The following is an 18,917-nucleotide window of genomic DNA, read 5'->3' as shown; positions in this document are numbered from 1 at the left end:
ACTCTTCATTTGATTCAGTCCTTCATTCACTCACTCATTTGCTAGTACTGATCCAGGTGTTAATGTATTACCTCAGGAAGTTGAGGGCTAGCTCAAGGGTAGAGCAACTGCCTAGCACATGAGACCCTGGATTAGATCCCCAGAACTGGGTGGGGGGAGAGAAAGAATATAACCATGAATGAGAGGAACAATCTATGCTTTCATATACTTCACAGTTTAAGAAGATGAATTAAAATTCTATCAGGTTCAGGGTCTACATGCCTACAGTTCCAGTTACTTGGGAGAATTAGCACCACACTGACTGAAAATATTTCATTTACTTGTCTGTCTTTTATGAAGCAAATGACTCCCTCCTAATTCCAAGAGCATAGGATATAATTCCAAGAGCATAGGATATATCTTCTTGGTTCTTGCCCTGCAAAGCTAAGCTATTTAAGCATATATAGTATAGTCACCTTTTAGGCAATCTGTCCAACTTCTCAGGGAAGCTCCAACATCCCTGTAAGGGTGACACCCTGTAGCTGTTTACCTGATGTTAAGTGCTGATTCCCAGATCATAGTGTAGAGAGATCTTCTTGTTCAGGGAGAATCAATTTGAAGGCTAGATAAAACTGGGCCATCAAATTCTCTCAGGGAAGCTGAGGGTGTAGTTTTAGGGAGTTTGCCTAGCATGTGTGAGGCACTGGGCTCAATCCTCAGCACCACACAAAAATAAATAAATAAAGGTTTTATGTCTATCTACAATGAAAAAAAAATTTGAGGAATGTGGAACTGGCTGATGGCACTAGACCAAATTGTTAAGAGTGGCCATTTTTAACCAAAGCCAGTCCTCAGAGAAAAGAAAACATAGGAGAGTAAGTGTGAACACCCCTGGTTCTTACTGGCCTCCTAATTTCTGGTTCTGTTTTGTTCTGAGATCCAGGGCTACCTTCCTCTCTTGAGGTTAATGAATTAGTTCTTCCAGTAAAGATGAATTTCTTACTTTACTTATTTATTTAGATGGAGGTATCTTGCTGTATTGCCCAAGATGATCTTGAAGCCCCGGGCTCAACTGATCCTCTAATCTCATCTCCCAAGTAGCTCATACTACAAATCCACACCACCATATCTGGCACTGGTTCTTTCACTTTTTTTTTTTTTTAGAGAGAGAGAGAGAGAGAGAGAGAAATTTTTAATATTTATTTTTTAGTTTTTCAACAGACACAACATCTTTGTTGTATGTGGTGCTGAGGATGAACCCAGGCCGCACGCATGCCAGGGGAGCGCGCTACCACTTGAGCCACATCCCCAGTCCTGGTTCTTCCACTTTTAACTGCTTACTCATGTTTGTGTTGTATAGGATGATGCATTCACAACATTTTAGCTTTTAGACCAAACTGATCATCAAAACAACCTGGGGAAAATTCTTTAAAACAAACAAAAAATCCCTATGAAACAAAACAATTCCTAGACCTTACCCTAGAACAACTCTTACATTAGAAATCTCTTGAGTTTGCAGCCAAATTGTTTTGGTGATGCTTGAGATTGAATCCAGGGCCTTCTCACATGGCAGGCAAGCAGTCTACCACACAGTTACATCCCCAGCCCTCCCAAACTGAATTTTTTTAGGGCTGAGACTATAGCTCTGTGGTAGAGTACTTGCATAGCATGCTCAAAACCCTGATTTGATACTCAACACTGCAAAATGAAAACAAATTTTTTTTTTTTTTTTTTTAAGAAAGAGTGAGAGAGTGAGAGAGAATTTCAATATTTATTTTTTTAGTTCTCGGCGGACACAACATCTTTGTTTGTATGTGGTGCTGAGGATCGAACCCGGGCCGCACGCATGCCAGGCGAGCGCGCTACGGCTTGAGCCACATCCCCAGACCACAAATTTGCTTTTTGAAGGATCTCCAGATGAATCTTACGACTTCCCAAGTTTGACAGCTATTGATGTAGACCTTTGGTGCTCAAAAGAACACAGGAAGGGCTGGGATTGTAGCTCAGATTGGTAGAGTGCTTGCCTAGCACGTGTGAGGGACTGGGTTCAATTCTCAGCACCACATATAAATAAATAATAAAATAAAGGTCCATCAACAACTAAAAAAAAAAAAAAGAACACATGAAGCTGGATGTGGTGGTCCTTGATGACTAGAGTCCCAGCTACTCAGGAGGTTGAGGTAGGAGGATCAGGGGTCAAACTGGGCAAAACAGCCCCCTATCTCAAAAAGGAAAAAAGAAACATTTGAGAACTCGTTAGAAATTCAGACTCTCAGGCCTCCCCAGATCTATGTAAATCAGAATCTGTAGCTTAATAGGGTTGCTAGGCACAGTGAAGTTTGAGCACTGACTTTAAAAAGAGAATCTGCTCTGTAACACAGAAGACAGTGGGTGAGTGTAATAAAACTCAAGTAAAGGGACTGGAGTTGTAACTCAATGGTACAGCACCTGCCTGGCTTGTGTGAAGCACTGGGTTCGATCCTCTGCACCACATATATTTTAAAAAGTATTGCGTTCATCTACAACTAAAAAATATAATAACAACAACAACAAAAGACTCAAATGTAAACTGTAACTTACAACCTGGAAAAAATATAAATTTCTCCTGTAGAATCTGAGGAATGGCTAAAACTTTAGAACTATTTTTGTCCATTTCTTTTACTTTAATGTGGACTCAATTTCTGCTATCCACAATGGGTGAGGAGAAAAGGTTATTTATTCCAAGAAAGTTCTAAGTTCAATCAGTTCAATTCTGAAGCTGGGAGAGATCTAGGTTCGTTTTTGTTTTGGTATGGGGATTAAACCAGCTTTTAAAATTTATTTTGGGGCTGGGGATGTGGCTCAAGTGGTAGCGCGCTCGCCTGGCATGCGTGCGGCCCGGGTTCAATTCTCAGCACCACGTACAAACAAAGATGTTGTGTCCGCTGATAACTAAAAAATAAATATTAAAAAAAAATTCTCTCTCTCTCCTCTCTCACTCTCTCTTTAAAAAAAAAAAAATTTATTTTGACATAGTCTCACTAAATTGCTGAGGCTGGCACTCCTACATCCCAAGTAGTTAGAATTATAGGCATACAGATCTCCTGGATGAGATCTAGGCTGGAATTTTAGACTGGTTACCAATTAGTTATGTCATCTTGGGCAATCCCTTAACCAACCTTTCTGAATCTCATTTTGTATCTGTAAAATTTAGTAACAATATATTGTATGAGACTAGGTATAGCTCAGTGGTAGTGCTTCCCTAGGATGTATGAGTTCTGGATTCAATGCCCAACACTACAAAATTAAAATTAAAAAAATAAAATTTACAAGTTGCTAAAGAGGCCTTAAAAAATTATAAAGGATTGGGCTGGGATTGTGGCTCAGAGGTAGAGTGCTCGCCTAGCACGGGCAGGACCTGGGTTGGACCTCAGCACCACATAAAAATAAAGACATTGTATTGTATCCATCTACACCTAAAAAATAAATATTAAAAAAAAAATTATATTGGGCTGGGGATGTGGCTCAAGCGGTAACGCGCTCACCTGGCATGCGCAGGGCACTGGGTTTGACCCTTAACCCCACATAAAAATAAAAAATATAATGTGTCCACCTAAGTAAAAAAAAACTAAAATATTTTAAAAAAATTATTGGGGCTGGGGATGTGGCTTAAGCGGTAGCGCGCTCGCCTGGCATGCGTGCGGCCCGGGTTCGATCCTCAGCACCACATACAAACAAAGATGTTGTGTCTGCCGAAAACTAAAAAATAAATATTAAAAAATTCTTTAAAAAAAAAATTATAAAGACTTGGCTAGACATGATGGCACACCTATAATACCAGCAACTTAAAAGGATCTCAAATTTGAGCCTCAGCAACTTAGCTAGATCTTATCTCAAAATAAAAAAATAAAAGGGTTAGGAATGCACTCAGTGGTAGAGCAACCCTGGGTTCTATCCCTAGTAACCAGACAAAAAAAAAAAAAAAAAGCAAAGAAAAAAAAAACACAAAAAGAAAGAAGAAAAGAAAAACAGAGAATAGTTGGGTCTTCAGATGGATCAGGAAAATAAGAATTTATCCCCTCTCGGAATTACAGAGGAATGAGCAAGTATCATGTGAATAGAGCCTTCCTACTTTTTCAAGGAACAGAAATACAGTTGAAATGCTACAGAAATCACTTTTTTAAAAAAAAACTTTAATTTATTTATTTTTATGTGGTGCTGAGGATCGAACCCAGGGCCTCACACGTGCTAGGGAGTGCTCTACCGCTGAGCCACAATCCCAGCCCCAGAATCACTCTTTATTCTGTGACAAGGAGCCAAGGCCTTATGCAGCTACTTTAACATGTTCCAGAATTGGGCTGCTCTACATTAACCTATTGGGAACCCTGCCAGAAATTTGTAGCATGGCAGGTAAGCCTGAGACTCAGACTCCTTGTATTTACATTCTAGGACAGGGAAAAATCAACCAAAGACTGTTTGCTCAGGAAGATATAAGGATAATGAGTACATCTCTGCATGCATGTATAGGTATGAATACACATGTAAATGCTATCCTCAAAGCCAAAATAGCTTTAAAAAAAAAAGGTGGGGGGGCGGGAGGGAGGCAGGTACAGTCATGGACACCTGTAATCCCAGCAATGTGGGGGGCTGACAAAGGAGGATCCCAAGTTCAAGGCCAACTTCAGCAATTCAGTGAGACCCTTAGCATCTTATAAGACCCTGTCTCAAAATAAATAAAATAAAAGGTCTAGTAATAACGGCTCAGTGAAATAGTGTACCTGGGCTCAATCTACAGTAAAACAAAACAAAACAAATGAATGAAAAAAAATAAGAATGGCAGCCAGGTTTGGTGGTACACACCTGTAATCTCAGTTTTCAGGAGACTTAAGCAGGAAAATTACACATTTGGGGCTAGTCTGAACAACTTATTGAGATGCTGTCTCAAAAAAAAATTTTAAAAATGTCTCAGATGTAGCTTGGGAGTTGAGTGCTTGCCTAGGATGCAGGAAGCCCTGGGTTCAACCCCCAGTACAGGGAAAAAAGAGAGCCTCACAAAGTTTCTAAAACTCAAGAGTATTTTAGAATGGAGCCTAACAGAGAAAGGAAAGCAAATCTGTGCAGCTCACTCAGACATTAAAATAAGTTATACTTCAGTCAGACAATAAAAGGCAGGTGGCCTTAATGTTAAAAGTTAGTGAAAGAAAAGACAACTATCATCAAAGTAGATGAATCCATGCCCCTTGCAAATGAAGAAAATGAGAACGAGCAGAAGGAGAGAGTCAAGACCAAGAAATACAAGAGAAAATGTTCAGATGATATGTATCAAAAATCAAAAATAAGCTGGGTGCAATGGGGCACACCTGTAATCCCAGCAACTTTAGAGGCTGAGGCAGGAGGATCCTGAATTCAAGACCAGCCTCAGCAATTCATCGAGGCCCTTAGCAATTTAGCAAGACCCTGTCTCAAAAAATTAAAAAAGGAGCCGGGCTCGGTGACGCACACCTGTAATCCTAGCAGTATGAGAGGCTGAGGCAGGAGGATTGCGAGTTCAGTTCAAAGTCACCTTCAGCAAAAGCAAGGCACTAAGCATCTTACTGAGATCCTGTCTCTAAATAAAACAAAACAGGACTGGGGATGTGGCTCAGTGATTGAGTGCCAAGTTCAACCCCCAAGCCACAGTACCAAAAATAAAAATAAAAAAATAAATTTAAAAAGGGCTGGGGTTGTGGCTCAGTGGTAGAGCGCTTGCCTAGCACATGCGAGGTCCTGGGTTCAATCCTCAGCACCACGTAAAAATAAATAAATAAAATCAAGGTTATGTGTCCAATTACAACTAAAAAATAAATATTAAAAAAGGGGGGGCTGAGGATATAGCTCAAAGGTAAAATACTCTTAGGTTAAATTTCCAGTACAAAAATAAATAAATAAAAAACCTTTATTTTGCAGTTCCTAAGGAAATAATGATGCAATGATGGGTAAGAATAAGTTTTCTTCCTTCCTTTTTTTTTTTTTCCCCCCCTTAAGAGAGAGGGTATCACTGTATTACCCAGGTTGGCCTTAAACCCCTGGGCTCGGGGCTGGGGATATGGCTCAAGAGGTAGCACGCTCGCCTGGCATGCGTGCAGCCCGGGTTCGATCCTCAGCACCACATACAAACAAAGATGTTGTGTCCGCCGAAAACTAAAAAAAATAAATAAGTATTAAAATTCTCTCTCTCTCTTAAAAAAAAAAAAAAAACAAAAAAAAAACCCTGGGCTCAAGTTATCCTCCTGCCTCAACCTCCAATGAAGCCAGAAGTTTAAGTATGCACCACTGTACCCAGCTGGGTAAACAGTTTTAACTACTGTGCAACATTGATGAACTAGTGGTATACTATAGGAGTTTGGATATGTCACACAACTATTTTACAAACTTTAAGAATGATGGTGTGAGCTGGCACAATGACACACCTGTAGTCGCAGAGACTCTGGAGGCTGAGGTCCTAAGTAACTTAGCGAAACCCTGTCTCAAAAGACAAAAAGGGCTGGATTCGATCGTTGGTAGCCCCCTGACAAAAGGCATAAAAAGAACATTTTTTTAGAAAGTTCCTTATGCTATAGTATTAAGAAAAACAAAAACAAAAAGAACTCTTTAAAACATAATTCCAGATGGCCATGGTGGGACACGTCTATATTCCTAGCTATTAGGCAGACTGAGGCAGGAAGACTGCAAGTTTGAGGCCAGCCTGGACAACTAATTTTAATTTGAGCCCATCTCAAAATATGGCCTGAGGACACAGCCTAGTGGTAGAGTGCTTCCCTAGTATGTGCAAGGATCTTGGTTCAATCCTCAGTATCACCAAACAACAACAACAAAAACAAAATAATAATAAAATACAAGAAAAAAATTCTCTTTAAAAAATTTTCATATGTCAAGGTTCCTGGTTTAGTGCTTAACTACATGCATATAGTAAAGCAGAGATAAAATTTTATATCTCATTTCATTTAATATGAAATGCCTTGCACAATAGAGTTGTTATGATTATTTTAATGCCTGCATAAAACCATGGGGACTTGATCTACCATAATTACTATATTGTTCAACAACTATCTTATTTAAAAAAAAAAAAAAAAGTAAGGCTGGGGATGATATGGCTCAAGTAGTAGCGTGCTCTCGTGGCATGCGTGAGGCACTGAGTTCAATCCTCAGCACCACATAAAAGTAAAATAAAGATACTGTGTTCACCTAAAACTAAAAAATAAATATTAAAAAAAAAAAAAAGTCTTCAAACTGGATGTGGACACACATGCCTATAATCCCAGGGATTTTGGAGGCTGTGACAAGAGGACTGTAAATTTGAGACCAGCCTTAGCAAGACCCTATTTTAAAAATAAATAAATAAGTAAAAATAACAAAAAGGTCTAGGGAATGTAACTCAGTGGTAAATCACTCTTGGTTTCAATCCCTAGTATCCCTGTACCTCCCTCCAAAAGACTCCTTAGTCAGGCAATATGGCACAAGCCTATAATCCTAAACTACTGGGAAAGCTAAGGTAGAAGGATCACAAATTCACACCAGGCACAGCAGTGCACACCTATAATCCCAGCAGCTTGGGAGGTTGATCCTGGAGGATTGCCAAAGCCAGCCTCAGCAATTTAGCAACACCCTGTCTCAAATAACAAACAAGTTCAAGGCCAGAATGGGCAATTTAGAAGACCCTGCCTGAAAAATATAATAAAAAAGGGCTGGGATATAGCAAGCTTGAGGCTCTGGGTTTAATCACCAATATGCTCCTCCCTCTAAAAAATCAAAAAGTCAATTCCTAGGTCTCAAAGAAGGAAACCCTGCATCAGTACAGAGGTAGGGACCAGAAACTGCATCATTTCCCAATTTTTCCTGCAGATTTACATACATAAACATGTATATATGAATATTTTTCAAAGGATTTTTTTTTATAGTTCTGGGATCAAATTCTGGGTTTCACACATGCTAGGCAAGCATTGTACTACTGAGGTACAACCAGCCCCAGGAATCTGCCTTTTGTTTTGTTTTGCTTTTGGTGTTGGGGATTGAACCCAGGGGTACTTAACTACTGAGCCCCATTCCAAGCCCTTTTGTCTGTTTTTTTTTTTTTTTTTTGAATATTTATTTTTTAGTTGTACACACAATACCTTTGTTTATTTATTTTTATGTGGTGTTGAGGATCAAACCCAGGGCCTTGCACATGCCAGGAGAGCGCTCTACTGCTAAGCCATGACCCCAGCCCCTCTTTGTCTGTTTTTTTTTTTCTTTAAAGAGAGAGTGAGGGGGGGGGAGGGAGGGAGGGAGGGAGGGAGAGAGAGAGGGAGAGAGAGAGAGAGAGAGAGAGAGAGAGAGAGAGAGAGAGAGAGAGAAAATTATTAATATTTATTTTTTAGTTTTCGGCGGACACAACATCTTTGTTTGTATGTGGTGCTGAGGATCGAACGAACCTGGACCGCATGCATTCCAGGCAAGCGCCCTACCGCTTGAGCCACATCCCCAGCCCCCCCACTTTGTCTGTTTTTTAAAACAGGTTCTTATTAAGTTGTGAAGCTTTAGAACTTGTGATCCTCCTGCCTCAGCCTCCTTTAGCCACTGGGAATATAGGCATGTACCACTGTGCTTGATGCCCCTTTCTTTTTATTCAAACAGTCTATCTAGACTCAAACTTGCCATTCTATGCCTCAACTTTCCAAGTTCCTGCAATTATAGGTGTGCACCACCATGCTCAGCTGGGTAATGAAGATTAAATCCAGAAGTATTCTACCTTTGAGATACATCCCTAACCCTTTTTGTTTTTTAAATTTTGAGACAGGGTCTCACTAAGTTGTGCAGACTTGCCTCGAACTTATGATCCTCAAGCCTCAGCCTCTGGGTGGCTGGGAGTACAGGCACCAGCTGCGGTGCTTGGGCTAGGAGTCTGCATTTTAAACACACACCTCAAGTGTTTATGATGCTAGGGATTCGTGAGTTATGCTTGGGAAACAGAGGTATTTACCCTTGGAAATCAAAGATACATTAATTTAAAATGTAGGTAAAAGGAGCCATGTTTATTACCTCCTAGAACTTTTTTTCCTTTGATGATATGGCATTTCAAGTAACTGGGCCTGGAGGGTATAGTGCAGGACACTGGTCCAAAGGAAGCAGGATCCAACTCAAGTAAATATTAACTGTCTCATTAACTTTCCCCAACTTAGGCTAGGGGTGAACTCAGTCTGAGTAGAGTGCTTGCTTAGCATGTGAAAGACTGTTGATATAATCCCCAGTATAAAACACACAAAACAGTAACAAAACTTTCTACAGGTTCTATTAAAGTACCTCCCAACAAAGCTCTGATCTTATTTTTGCTCATCCCCCAAAGTTTCAGGGCTGTGCAGGAATAGACCCTAAATTCATCAAGCATCATACTGTCAAGCATGTAAAGAATAGAGATTAATAGGATTATTTATTAATAAAAGCTAGAATGAATCAAAGGCAAAAAAGTCGGGGGGAACCTCAAGAGTGATTCAGACCAGATACAGTGGTATGTGCTTATAATCCTAGTTACCTTAGTGACTGAGAAAAAAGGGTCACAGGTTACAGGCCAGCCTGGACAATGTAGGGAGAACTTGTCTCAAAATAAATTTAAAAAAGGATTTGAGATATCGTTCAATGATAGAGCGCTTGCCCAGCATGAGCAAAGTCCTGGTTTCCACAAAATAACTGAAAGATTTAATTAGCCCTTGCCATCCAATTCCCAGTTACATTCTCTTTTTCCCTACAGATTTTGCCCTGCATCAGTCAAGTCCATTCAGAGTCCCATAACATTTCTGGTAGTTTCCATGGACCACCTGTTTCCTTCTAACCAACCATTTTCCTCCCTAGGAGATCAACTCTGAATACTTCACCAATGAATGAATCCTTCTTCCTAGAAGCACTCATGGTTTGTAGAAGTGATAAAGCCATTTACATCATAATTAAATTTGTATGTGGCTATGTATTATATTCCAGGTAAGCTAAGCAGAAGACAAGACCCATATAGTACATATGATGTAGTTCTAGGCCTTGTAAAGGAAAAACTGGCACTTCCTCTCCTTTTTTGGGGGCATTGGAGATTTAACCCGGAGGCAATTTACTACTGAGCTACAACCCCAGCCCTTTCCATTTTTTATTCTGAGATAGGATTTCACTAAGTTGCTTACGGCCTTGCTAAATTGCTGAGGTTGGCTCTGTCTCAGCCTCACAAGTTGCTGGGAATACAGGTGTATGCTTTGGCTGTACCTCATCATCTTGCAGAATTAATTTAAACAGGAGATTAAAGAATATTTTCAGGGGCTGGGGTTGTAGCTCAGTGGTTGAGCACTTGCCTCGAATGCATGAAGTGCTGGGTGCGATCCTCATTACCATATAATAAATAAATAAACAAAGATATTGTGTCCATCTACAACTAAAAAAAATAAAAAAATATTTTCAAACTCCAACACAGTTTTGTTCTTTTTGTTTATTTGTTTTTTATGCAATGTTGCACATTAAATTCAGGGCTTTGTGCATGCCAGGGAATCTCTCTACCACTGAGCTACATCCCAACCCTTTCTGAATCAGAGTCTTGCTTGCCAAGTTGCCCAGGTTGGCCTTAAACTTGCAATACTCCTGCCTCAGCCTTCTAAGTCACTGGGATCAGAGGAGTATACTACCACATCTAGCTCAACCCCTGCCCCCAATGCTGGGAATTGAAACCCAGAGATTATACATGCTAAGCAGCTGTGTTTTATCTGAGCTACACTTCAAGACCCTAAACTCTCATATTGTACCAGATCTAGGTTCTGATCTCATTCCCATAGAAAACAGTTCTTCTGGTAGCTTGAGAAATAAAACCTGTCTTCTCTAACTGTAATGCCTATCAAAGATCCAGCTAGGAAAAAAAGTTACAAGTACAAGGTTCATGTTCCTCCTCTGCTCACTGCCCAGTGTTGCAAGCTTCAAACAGACTTGACCTGACTATAGATCTGATCACTCAGATCATTTCAAATTCTACACTGGTCGTTACCTGGAAGCGTAAATGTTTTAAAATGCATGCATGTTTACTTGTGTGTATGTATGCATGCCTGTCACAATAACGGGGGATGTGCATATTTCTCAACTCTACAGAGCAGAAGTTAGGTATGTGAAACATCCTGCAATATGGTTAAGTTCCAGACAAGAACATGTGTCCCAAACACCATCAACATTCTTGTTTAGAAAAGCTGACCTAAATAAAATCTTCAATCAACTCTATGCTAGGGTTGCTCAGGCCCTAACATTCCCCACTTTTCTGCCCCAGTATTTTTTTTTTTTTAAGAGAGAGTGAGAGAGAGAGGGAGAGAGGGAGAGAGGGAGAGAGAGAGAGAGAGAGAGAGAGAGAGAGAGAATTTTAATATTTATTTTTTAGTATTTGGCAGTCACAACATCTTTGTATGTATGTGGTGCTGAGGATCGAACCGGGCCGCACGCATGCCAGGCAAGTGCGCTACCGCTTGAGCCACATCCCCAGCCCCTCTGCCCCAGTATTGGGGATTGAAACCAGAGGCCCTTTACCACTGAGCCACACTACCAGTCCTTTCATTATTTTGAGACAGGGTCTTACTAAATTGCTGATGCTGACCTCAAATTTACAATCCTTCTGTCTCAGCCTATAGAGTTGCTGGGATTACAAGCATGGGCCACTGCACCTGGCAGGCCCTAACATCCTCAACCATTAATTTCCTCATATATAGAAAGAGGGTAACCCAAATTCTGTCAAGCACTACCCTAAACAGGATTTCTCAGGTCCACTGTGCTAATCCACTAATCCAAGCAATGCCCTCTCAAAGACAGAGACAAAAAAAAGGAGCAGGAAAAAACAAGTATAATCACAAATAAGAGGCATAAAATCATTCTTACTCCTGCTCTTCCTAAAGCTTAACTACATGAATTAACTTTGCACAGAACCTTAAGGTTTATGAAATACTGCCAGTTATTTCCACCTTAGAAACACTTCTGCATATGTGCCCCAGCAAAAGGAACTTGCCAACATGGGCAATTCAATTACTTTCACCTATGAAATTCTTCCTCTCAATATAGTCAAATACTCTGAATATACGATAAAGATTAATTCTGGGATAAACCTGAGCATCTCTTCTAGACAGAAAATAAAAGGGCTGAAGATGTGGTTCAGTGGTAAAGCACCCCAGGGTTCAATCCCAGGTACGTATGTATGTAGGAAGCAAGGAAGGAGGAAGGGAGGGAGGGAGGGAGGAGGGAAAAGAGGAAGAAAAAAATCCTTCTGGGAAAATAAAATAGTAAGACAAGGTGAAATGAGTAAAATCTGGCCAGAACACAATTAATCTCCTACATGTAATCATACTTTGCTTTCCTGAGTATCAAGGTGAGTTTTATATTCTGCCTTTAGGATTTCAGGAATCTGAATATGTAAATTCAAGGACATAATATTATAATAGAAAAAAGCAGGGCTGGGGATATAGCTCAGTTGGTAGAGTGCTTGCCTCACATGCACAAGGCCCTGAGTTCACTCCCCAGCACCACACACACACACAAAAAGAAAGCAGCCCTGACACCAGAGAGTTAGTCTGATACTTTTAGCTAGGATTTCATGTCATGGTGAAAATAAAGAATTTCACAAACACCAGCACCAGAGAAGATGACCCTATCTTTCTATTTTTTAGGTACCAGGGATTAAACCCAAGCGCACTTAACCATTGAGTCACACCCCCAACCCTTTTTGAGACAGGGTCTTGATAAATTGCTGAGAGCCTTGCTAAGCTGCTAATGCTTTGTCTGAACCTGTGATCTTCCTGCCTCAGCCTCCGGAGTTACTGAAATTACGGGTGTGCACCACCATGCCAGGCTCTCCCCGCTCACCTTTTTTTTTTCTCTTTTTTTCTTTTTTTGCAGTACTGGGGATCAAACCCAGGGTCTCATGAATGCTAGGTGATCACTCAATCACTGAACAACTACCTCGGCTCTCATATAAGGTCACTTGTACCAAATCTGAACAGAGATTGAAACATGAACATTGTGTAAACCATAGAATGGTCAAATCTGGCTAATAAAAATGACTGCTTCATCATTACCAATTCCAGCTTTAACCACCCTCTAGACAAGATTAAGATTCAAACAAAGGAATCTTGTCCCTGCCAAAGCACTTCCTAACAGTATCTGATCTGGAGCCAAGAGTTTTATTTCCTCAAGACTTCCCCCACACACCTACATAAGTCCCAAGTTTAAGTTCTTTCTAACAACCTCTGAAAGTCCCCTTCCTTTCCTTATGGTTTAGGTTTCTCTCTCTCTGGAAAGAGCAAATATATCTTATTCTACAACAGGAGGGTCCCTGGAATCTTTGGCTAGAGGGCATTTATGATGGAAAATTCATATCTAAAGCTAAATACCACATGGGAAAATAAATAAATAAAAATAAAGCTAAATACCTCACCAGGGTGTGGTGACACACACCTGTAATTCTGCTACCAAAGAGGCTAAGGCAGGAGATCCAAAGTTTGAAGCCAACCTCAACAACTTAGTGAGATCTTCAGCAACTTAGCAAGACCTTTTCTCTAAATAAAAAATAAAAAGGTATGGGGCTGGGAATGTGGCTCAGTGGTCAAGTACTTGTGTCATATGTATGAAGCCCGGGGTTCAATGTTCAGCAACAACACCACTTAAAAAAAAAAAAAAAAGGCTGGGGATCTGGGGGATGTAGCTGAGTGGCAATACACCCCTGGTTCAACCCCCAGTATAAAAGAAATAAATAATTACATTCAATTAAATAATTTAAACTATATATGCCATACCCTTCATAAGCCAAGACCCCTGCAAACATCCTCCTTTCTTATTCTTTTCCGTACTCTGTTTTCCTGAGTTCCCTGTTTCTTTTGTAGCAGTTCTGTTTTTGTCCTGTAAATGTAGGTGTTCCCTAAGATTCTGTATCTAGCTCCTCTTTCCTTATCAAAGGCTCTTAATCATTTCTGACTCAGTCCTCCCTTTGAAAATCTAATAAAAATTAAGACTTGCTTCCCAAACCAGCCCCCATAATCCTGCCCAGAAAATATACACATAATAAAAATTTTGCAATTTAAGAAAGTATATGGGACTGAAGTATTAAGAGTGCCTTCTCCCCTATAATAATTTCAATAATCCCTGCTATATGATGAACGACTCCCAAACCACTAACTTCCTACCCTTTCTCAAATTTCAACTAATAGACAGAAAGCATAAAACCAAACTCCACCTTCTCTCAATCTGCTCCTTAATACTCACCCTGCCATCTTTCCAGTTCCCCAGGTTCAATACATCAGTATTAATTTTGACTTCTTCCTCCAGATTGTCTGAGCACATCATCACCTACAGATTTAACCTCTTAAATCTCTCCTCCCCATCCTCTCCTTGTCACTTGCCTAATTTGGCCCTTCATTACCTCTCATGGTATACACCATGGCACTAAGCCTCCTGTTTTTGCTCTCCTGGATGCATTACTCCAACTCCATCACTCCCCACTAGAAATCACTGAGCCACTGCCTCCCCACTCCAAAAGGAGTAAAATCTTAGCTAGATATTCAAGGGCTTCTATAACCTGATTCAGTCCAACTCTCTTATAGACAACTAAAACTTGTCATAATAGAACCTCAATCTCTCTCATAAATAGTGATACCTTTCACTAGATACTCTAGAAAAGCAGTGTTGCTGGTTCTCTTCTTTGGTTCTGGAAGCTATGCAAAGAAAAATACTAGAGGTAGGTATTAAGTTAAATTATCACTTAACAGGCTCACCTTCAAAACAGTGTCAATAAATTCAAGAAACAAGAGATTTTGATGTTAACTCAGATTACAATTCAGCAATACTGCTGGGAAAAACACTATGGTGCATGTGTAAGGAGTAGAAAGAACCCTTCCAAGCAGGAAATTCTTTTTCCACTCCAAGTGACAATGATGACAATTCTCAAGCCATCAGTGGGCAAGCTGAGAAACTAAGAAATGGGAAGCTTTGTGGAGGCTTGCTACTACTATTTAGTTTTGGAGGGCTTCTGTATAAGACAAGCATCTTTCAACAGAAAAGGAAATGAAAACTTGGCCCCAACCACCATGGTATTACTTCCTTCCTCAAAACTGTTTAAATTTAGTTGGGTGCAGTGGTGCGCGCCTACAATCCCAGCAGCTCGGGCAGTTGAGGCAGGAGGTTCATTAGTTCAAAGCCAGCCTCAGCAAAATTGAGGTGCTAAGAAACTTAGTGAGACCCTGTCTCTAAATAAGATACAAAATAGGGCTGGAGACATGTCTCAGTGATCGAGTCCCCCTGAGTTCAATCCCCAGTTAAAAAAAAATAAATTAATGGGCTGGGGATGTGGCTCAAGCGGTAACGCGCTCGTCTGGCATGCGAGGGCCGCTGGGTTCGATCCTCGGCACCACATACAAATAAAATAAAGATGTTGTGTCAACCAAAAACTGAAAAATAAATATTTAAAAAAAAAAAATAAATAAATAAATAAATAAATTAATATTTTGCCTTTTATAAACAAATACTTCACCTAAAACTTAAGATTTTCTTGATCTACAGGATCCTTCTCTCTTTCGATTGACCCCATATGTGTTTAGCTTTAGTGTAAATTTACTCAGCCATTATGACACTACATGCCTATTCACACAGGGTGAAGTGAAAATGGAGGGAGCGGCTGGTCCTAGTCATTACCCACCTCCAGGTCCTCCCTCTTCTCACTTGCCATTCCTCTGACATTGTGCCATTTGTAGTCTTCGGTTCCAATCGTATTCACTATTTGATTTATTTTATCCTTGCTAAAATTGTGTTGGTTACATAGCTTACTGATAAATTTTCCCCTTCATTTGTAACTGTCTATCTCTCTCTCTCTCTTTCTTTCTTTTTTTTTTTTTTTTTTTTTTGTTACCACAAATTGAACCCAGGGGCACTCAACCACTGAGCCACATTCCCAGCCCTCTTTTTTAAATTTTAAGACAGGGTCTCACTAGATTGTCTACAGCATCTCAAAGTTGCTGAGGCTGGCTTCAAACCTGTGATCCTCCTGCTTCAGCCACTGGGATTACAGGAGTGCACCACCATGCCTACCTTATAACTGTCACTCTCTTTAAAATTACTCCCCTTGGATATGTGTGATGGCACATACCTATAATCCCAGACACTCAGGAAGCTGATGCAGGAGGATCACAAGTTTGAGGCCAGCCTCAGAAACCTAGTGAGACCCTATCTCAAAACAAAAAAATAAAAAAGATTGGAATATAGCTTGTGTGCCCCTGGTTCAATCCCCAGTACCAAAATCAAAACCAAAACCTCAACTCTAGAAGATGCATTATATATAGAGGATTAGGAAGCTTAAAGAAGTGTTATTTTGGGGCTGGGGCTCAGTGGTAGCAAGGCGCTGGGTTTGATCCTCAGCACCACATAAAAAAATAACTGAATAAGATATCGTGTCCAACTACAACTAAAAAAAAAAAAAATTAAAAAAAAAAAAAAAGGGCTGGCGTTGTGGCTCAATGGTAGAGCACTCACCTACAAGTGTGAGGCTCTAGGTTCGATCCTCAGCACCACATAAAAATAAATAAAATAAAAGTATTGTATCCAACTCCAACTGAAAAAAAAAAAAAAAAAATATATATATATATATATATATATATATATATATATATATAAAAACAGCCGTATTATTTTGAAGACGTCAGAAGATGCAGAAGTTCCGAGAAAAAGAGCAGAAAGAGAGGAAGTGGTCAACAGGAGGGCATGGAAAGGAGAGTTAAGGGAGTTCCTTTCCAAAAGAAACTAATGGGGAAAATGAGCAGTGAGAGGTTCTGGAGCATGCAGAGATATATATTCAAGAACTAGGATAAAGTTTTCCCCTCCAGACACTTACCGTGTTGCATTTTGTGCCACACACCACTTGCCTATGATTCAACCATTGAGATGCAAACACTTTATTGAGGGTCCCAAGGTGAAACTCTCTCTCCTTCAGGAGACTGGGAAGTTGCTGTGCTGCATATCCATGCAACACTCTAGAGTAGTTGGTTTCATTCTGTAGCCTGACTTCCCGGTTCTTCAGGTAGTACACCAATGATCTCTTCACTGGGGGAAGTCTTTTCCTCTTGTGAATCGAGTGATCCCAGCCAAACTATGAAAAGTAACATTAGAAATCAGGACTTTGTCTACCTTTCTTCTGAACAAGAGATCCTATTGTATTAGAGCAAAATAACCAAAAACTCATCCTGCAGAATTTACATACAACAGAAAAACGAATATAAAAGAACAAGGACCTCAGTTCAGAAAGTTCAGTTTAACTCTTACAGCAGCGAAATGATGTTGCTCATAGTTAAACCTATAATGGAAGTAGAAAAGAACTGAAAAAAAAAAAAAAAAAGGTTTACTAGACCTTCTGGGAGTGAAGGATTCAAATATTCTTTACCTATCCTTGAGAGCAAAGGAGAGGACTAGTGGTTCCCATACCCACCTGGACTGCATCTCTACCCAGCCCCCTTCTCCCTCTTAGCCTGTATTCCCCACGGAACATGGAGGGTGTAGCTCAAGTAGCCAGACTGGGTCCCAGGTCTTCCAGGGATGTGCTATCAATGGCGGCTCCTCTATCATTACGCCCGCGCTCCAGGCAGTTGTAGAATTCGAAAAATCAAATTACCAACGGGGTAGGCGGATGGGGAAATTAGAGTCCGAATCCAAGTTCAAGAAGCACCCCCCCCCCCCGCCCCTCGCCAAGAGTACGGTGTTGGGATGACACCAGGTAACTACTGTTTCTTCTAGGGGTCCAAGTGCCAGAAGCCCAGCTCAGGCGTGGATATCCTTAGTGACACTATTTCCTCAATGAAGGTAGCAATCGGCCTGCTTCACTATGCCGCTGGAAGGTGGACTTCCCTCTCCCTCTCATTAATTTCTGGGAGTTTGATTTTGTTTCCGATTCCTCATGACTTATATTTTCTCTTCCTCCAGAATCATGATTCCGGTTTCTCCTCAGGCCCTATTCCTGGCTCCTGCCTCCTAAGGAAGGTCCCACTTCTGAGTTCCCCCTTGCCTCTAGACTATTTGCTCTCCAATGAGGTCCTGAGGGACTGGCCATGACCGCAGGTCCAGGCCCAGGTCTTGTCCCGCCTCGGACTACGGACCTTGGACCCAGATTCCTGTCCTTGGATCTGCAGACCCTAATCACGTCTTGGTGCCTCAGTCTCAACGCCCAGATCCCGGTTTCAAAACCCTCACCTGCGGACCCTGAGCGTCGCTCCCAGCTCCTGGAGAGACAGGTGCTTTCCGCTTCCTGCTAACTGCTTTCCGAGCCATAGTGGGCAGCGCCGCCGCGGCCCCGCAGCCACATGGGGCGGGGGAAGCGAGGGGTAGCAGGAGAGCCGGTCATATACTGGGCCCCGGGGCCGCGCGCTGTAGTGCGCCCGGCCCGGAAAATGGCCCGGACCCGGGGCGGCAGTAGAAAAAAGGGAGGCGGACAGAAGGAAAGGAGGAAGGGAGATTCGGGGTTGGGAAGGGGAATAGGAAGGGGGAAGGAAAGGTAAAAAACAGATTTCAGACGACCGACTCTGGAAAGGACGGCGAGCGGCAAGAACCAAAACACCCCCTCCCCCCTTCGCCCGCGCTCCGTCACCCTTGCGCAGCCGCACTTGGCGGCGCGTCGCCGCAGAGACGCTGCACGCACGAGAGGGGCGGGATTTAGGGCTCCGTGGAAAATTCGTAGCTGTTGCCGAGCTTCCGCCTTCCCCTTTCCAACGGTTGTTTGGCGGTCTTGGGCGATGGACCAGCTGGGGCCAAAGGAATCTGGCTTTTGGCCGCGGACCTCGGACCCCAGCCCGCCCATCAGTCCGCATCCGGAAATGAAGACCACCAGCCCTGCTCAGGGACGGAATCCCTCCCAGCACACGTCCTTACCGTTACTCAGGTTACCTCCCACCTAGCACCTAGCACCCAGCACCGCA

The 18,917-nt window shown here is 41.5% G+C and overlaps 1 protein-coding gene across 1 annotated transcript in view; it reads right to left on the bottom strand.

Annotated features, from left to right (window-relative positions):
- Dcaf12 (DDB1 and CUL4 associated factor 12) overlaps positions 1 to 18,586 on the bottom strand; it is a 34,421-nt gene extending 15,835 nt beyond the window's left edge. Inside the window, exons 1-2 of the mRNA XM_076845900.2 lie at positions 18,196 to 18,586; positions 16,847 to 17,101 (exon numbers count right to left, since the gene is read on the bottom strand). Coding sequence (XP_076702015.1) covers positions 16,847 to 17,101; positions 18,196 to 18,273 — 333 coding nt within the window. The 5' untranslated portion in view covers positions 18,274 to 18,586. The remainder of the gene's footprint in view (positions 1 to 16,846; positions 17,102 to 18,195) is intronic.
- Positions 18,587 to 18,917: the final 331 nt, after the last annotated feature.

The sequence above is a fragment of the Callospermophilus lateralis genome, chromosome 2, assembly GCF_048772815.1.
Source record: "Callospermophilus lateralis isolate mCalLat2 chromosome 2, mCalLat2.hap1, whole genome shotgun sequence".
Classification (NCBI taxonomy): domain Eukaryota; kingdom Metazoa; phylum Chordata; class Mammalia; order Rodentia; family Sciuridae; genus Callospermophilus; species Callospermophilus lateralis.
The sequence above is the reverse complement of the archived record's forward strand: the minus strand, read 5'-3'. Positions and strand labels throughout refer to the sequence as shown.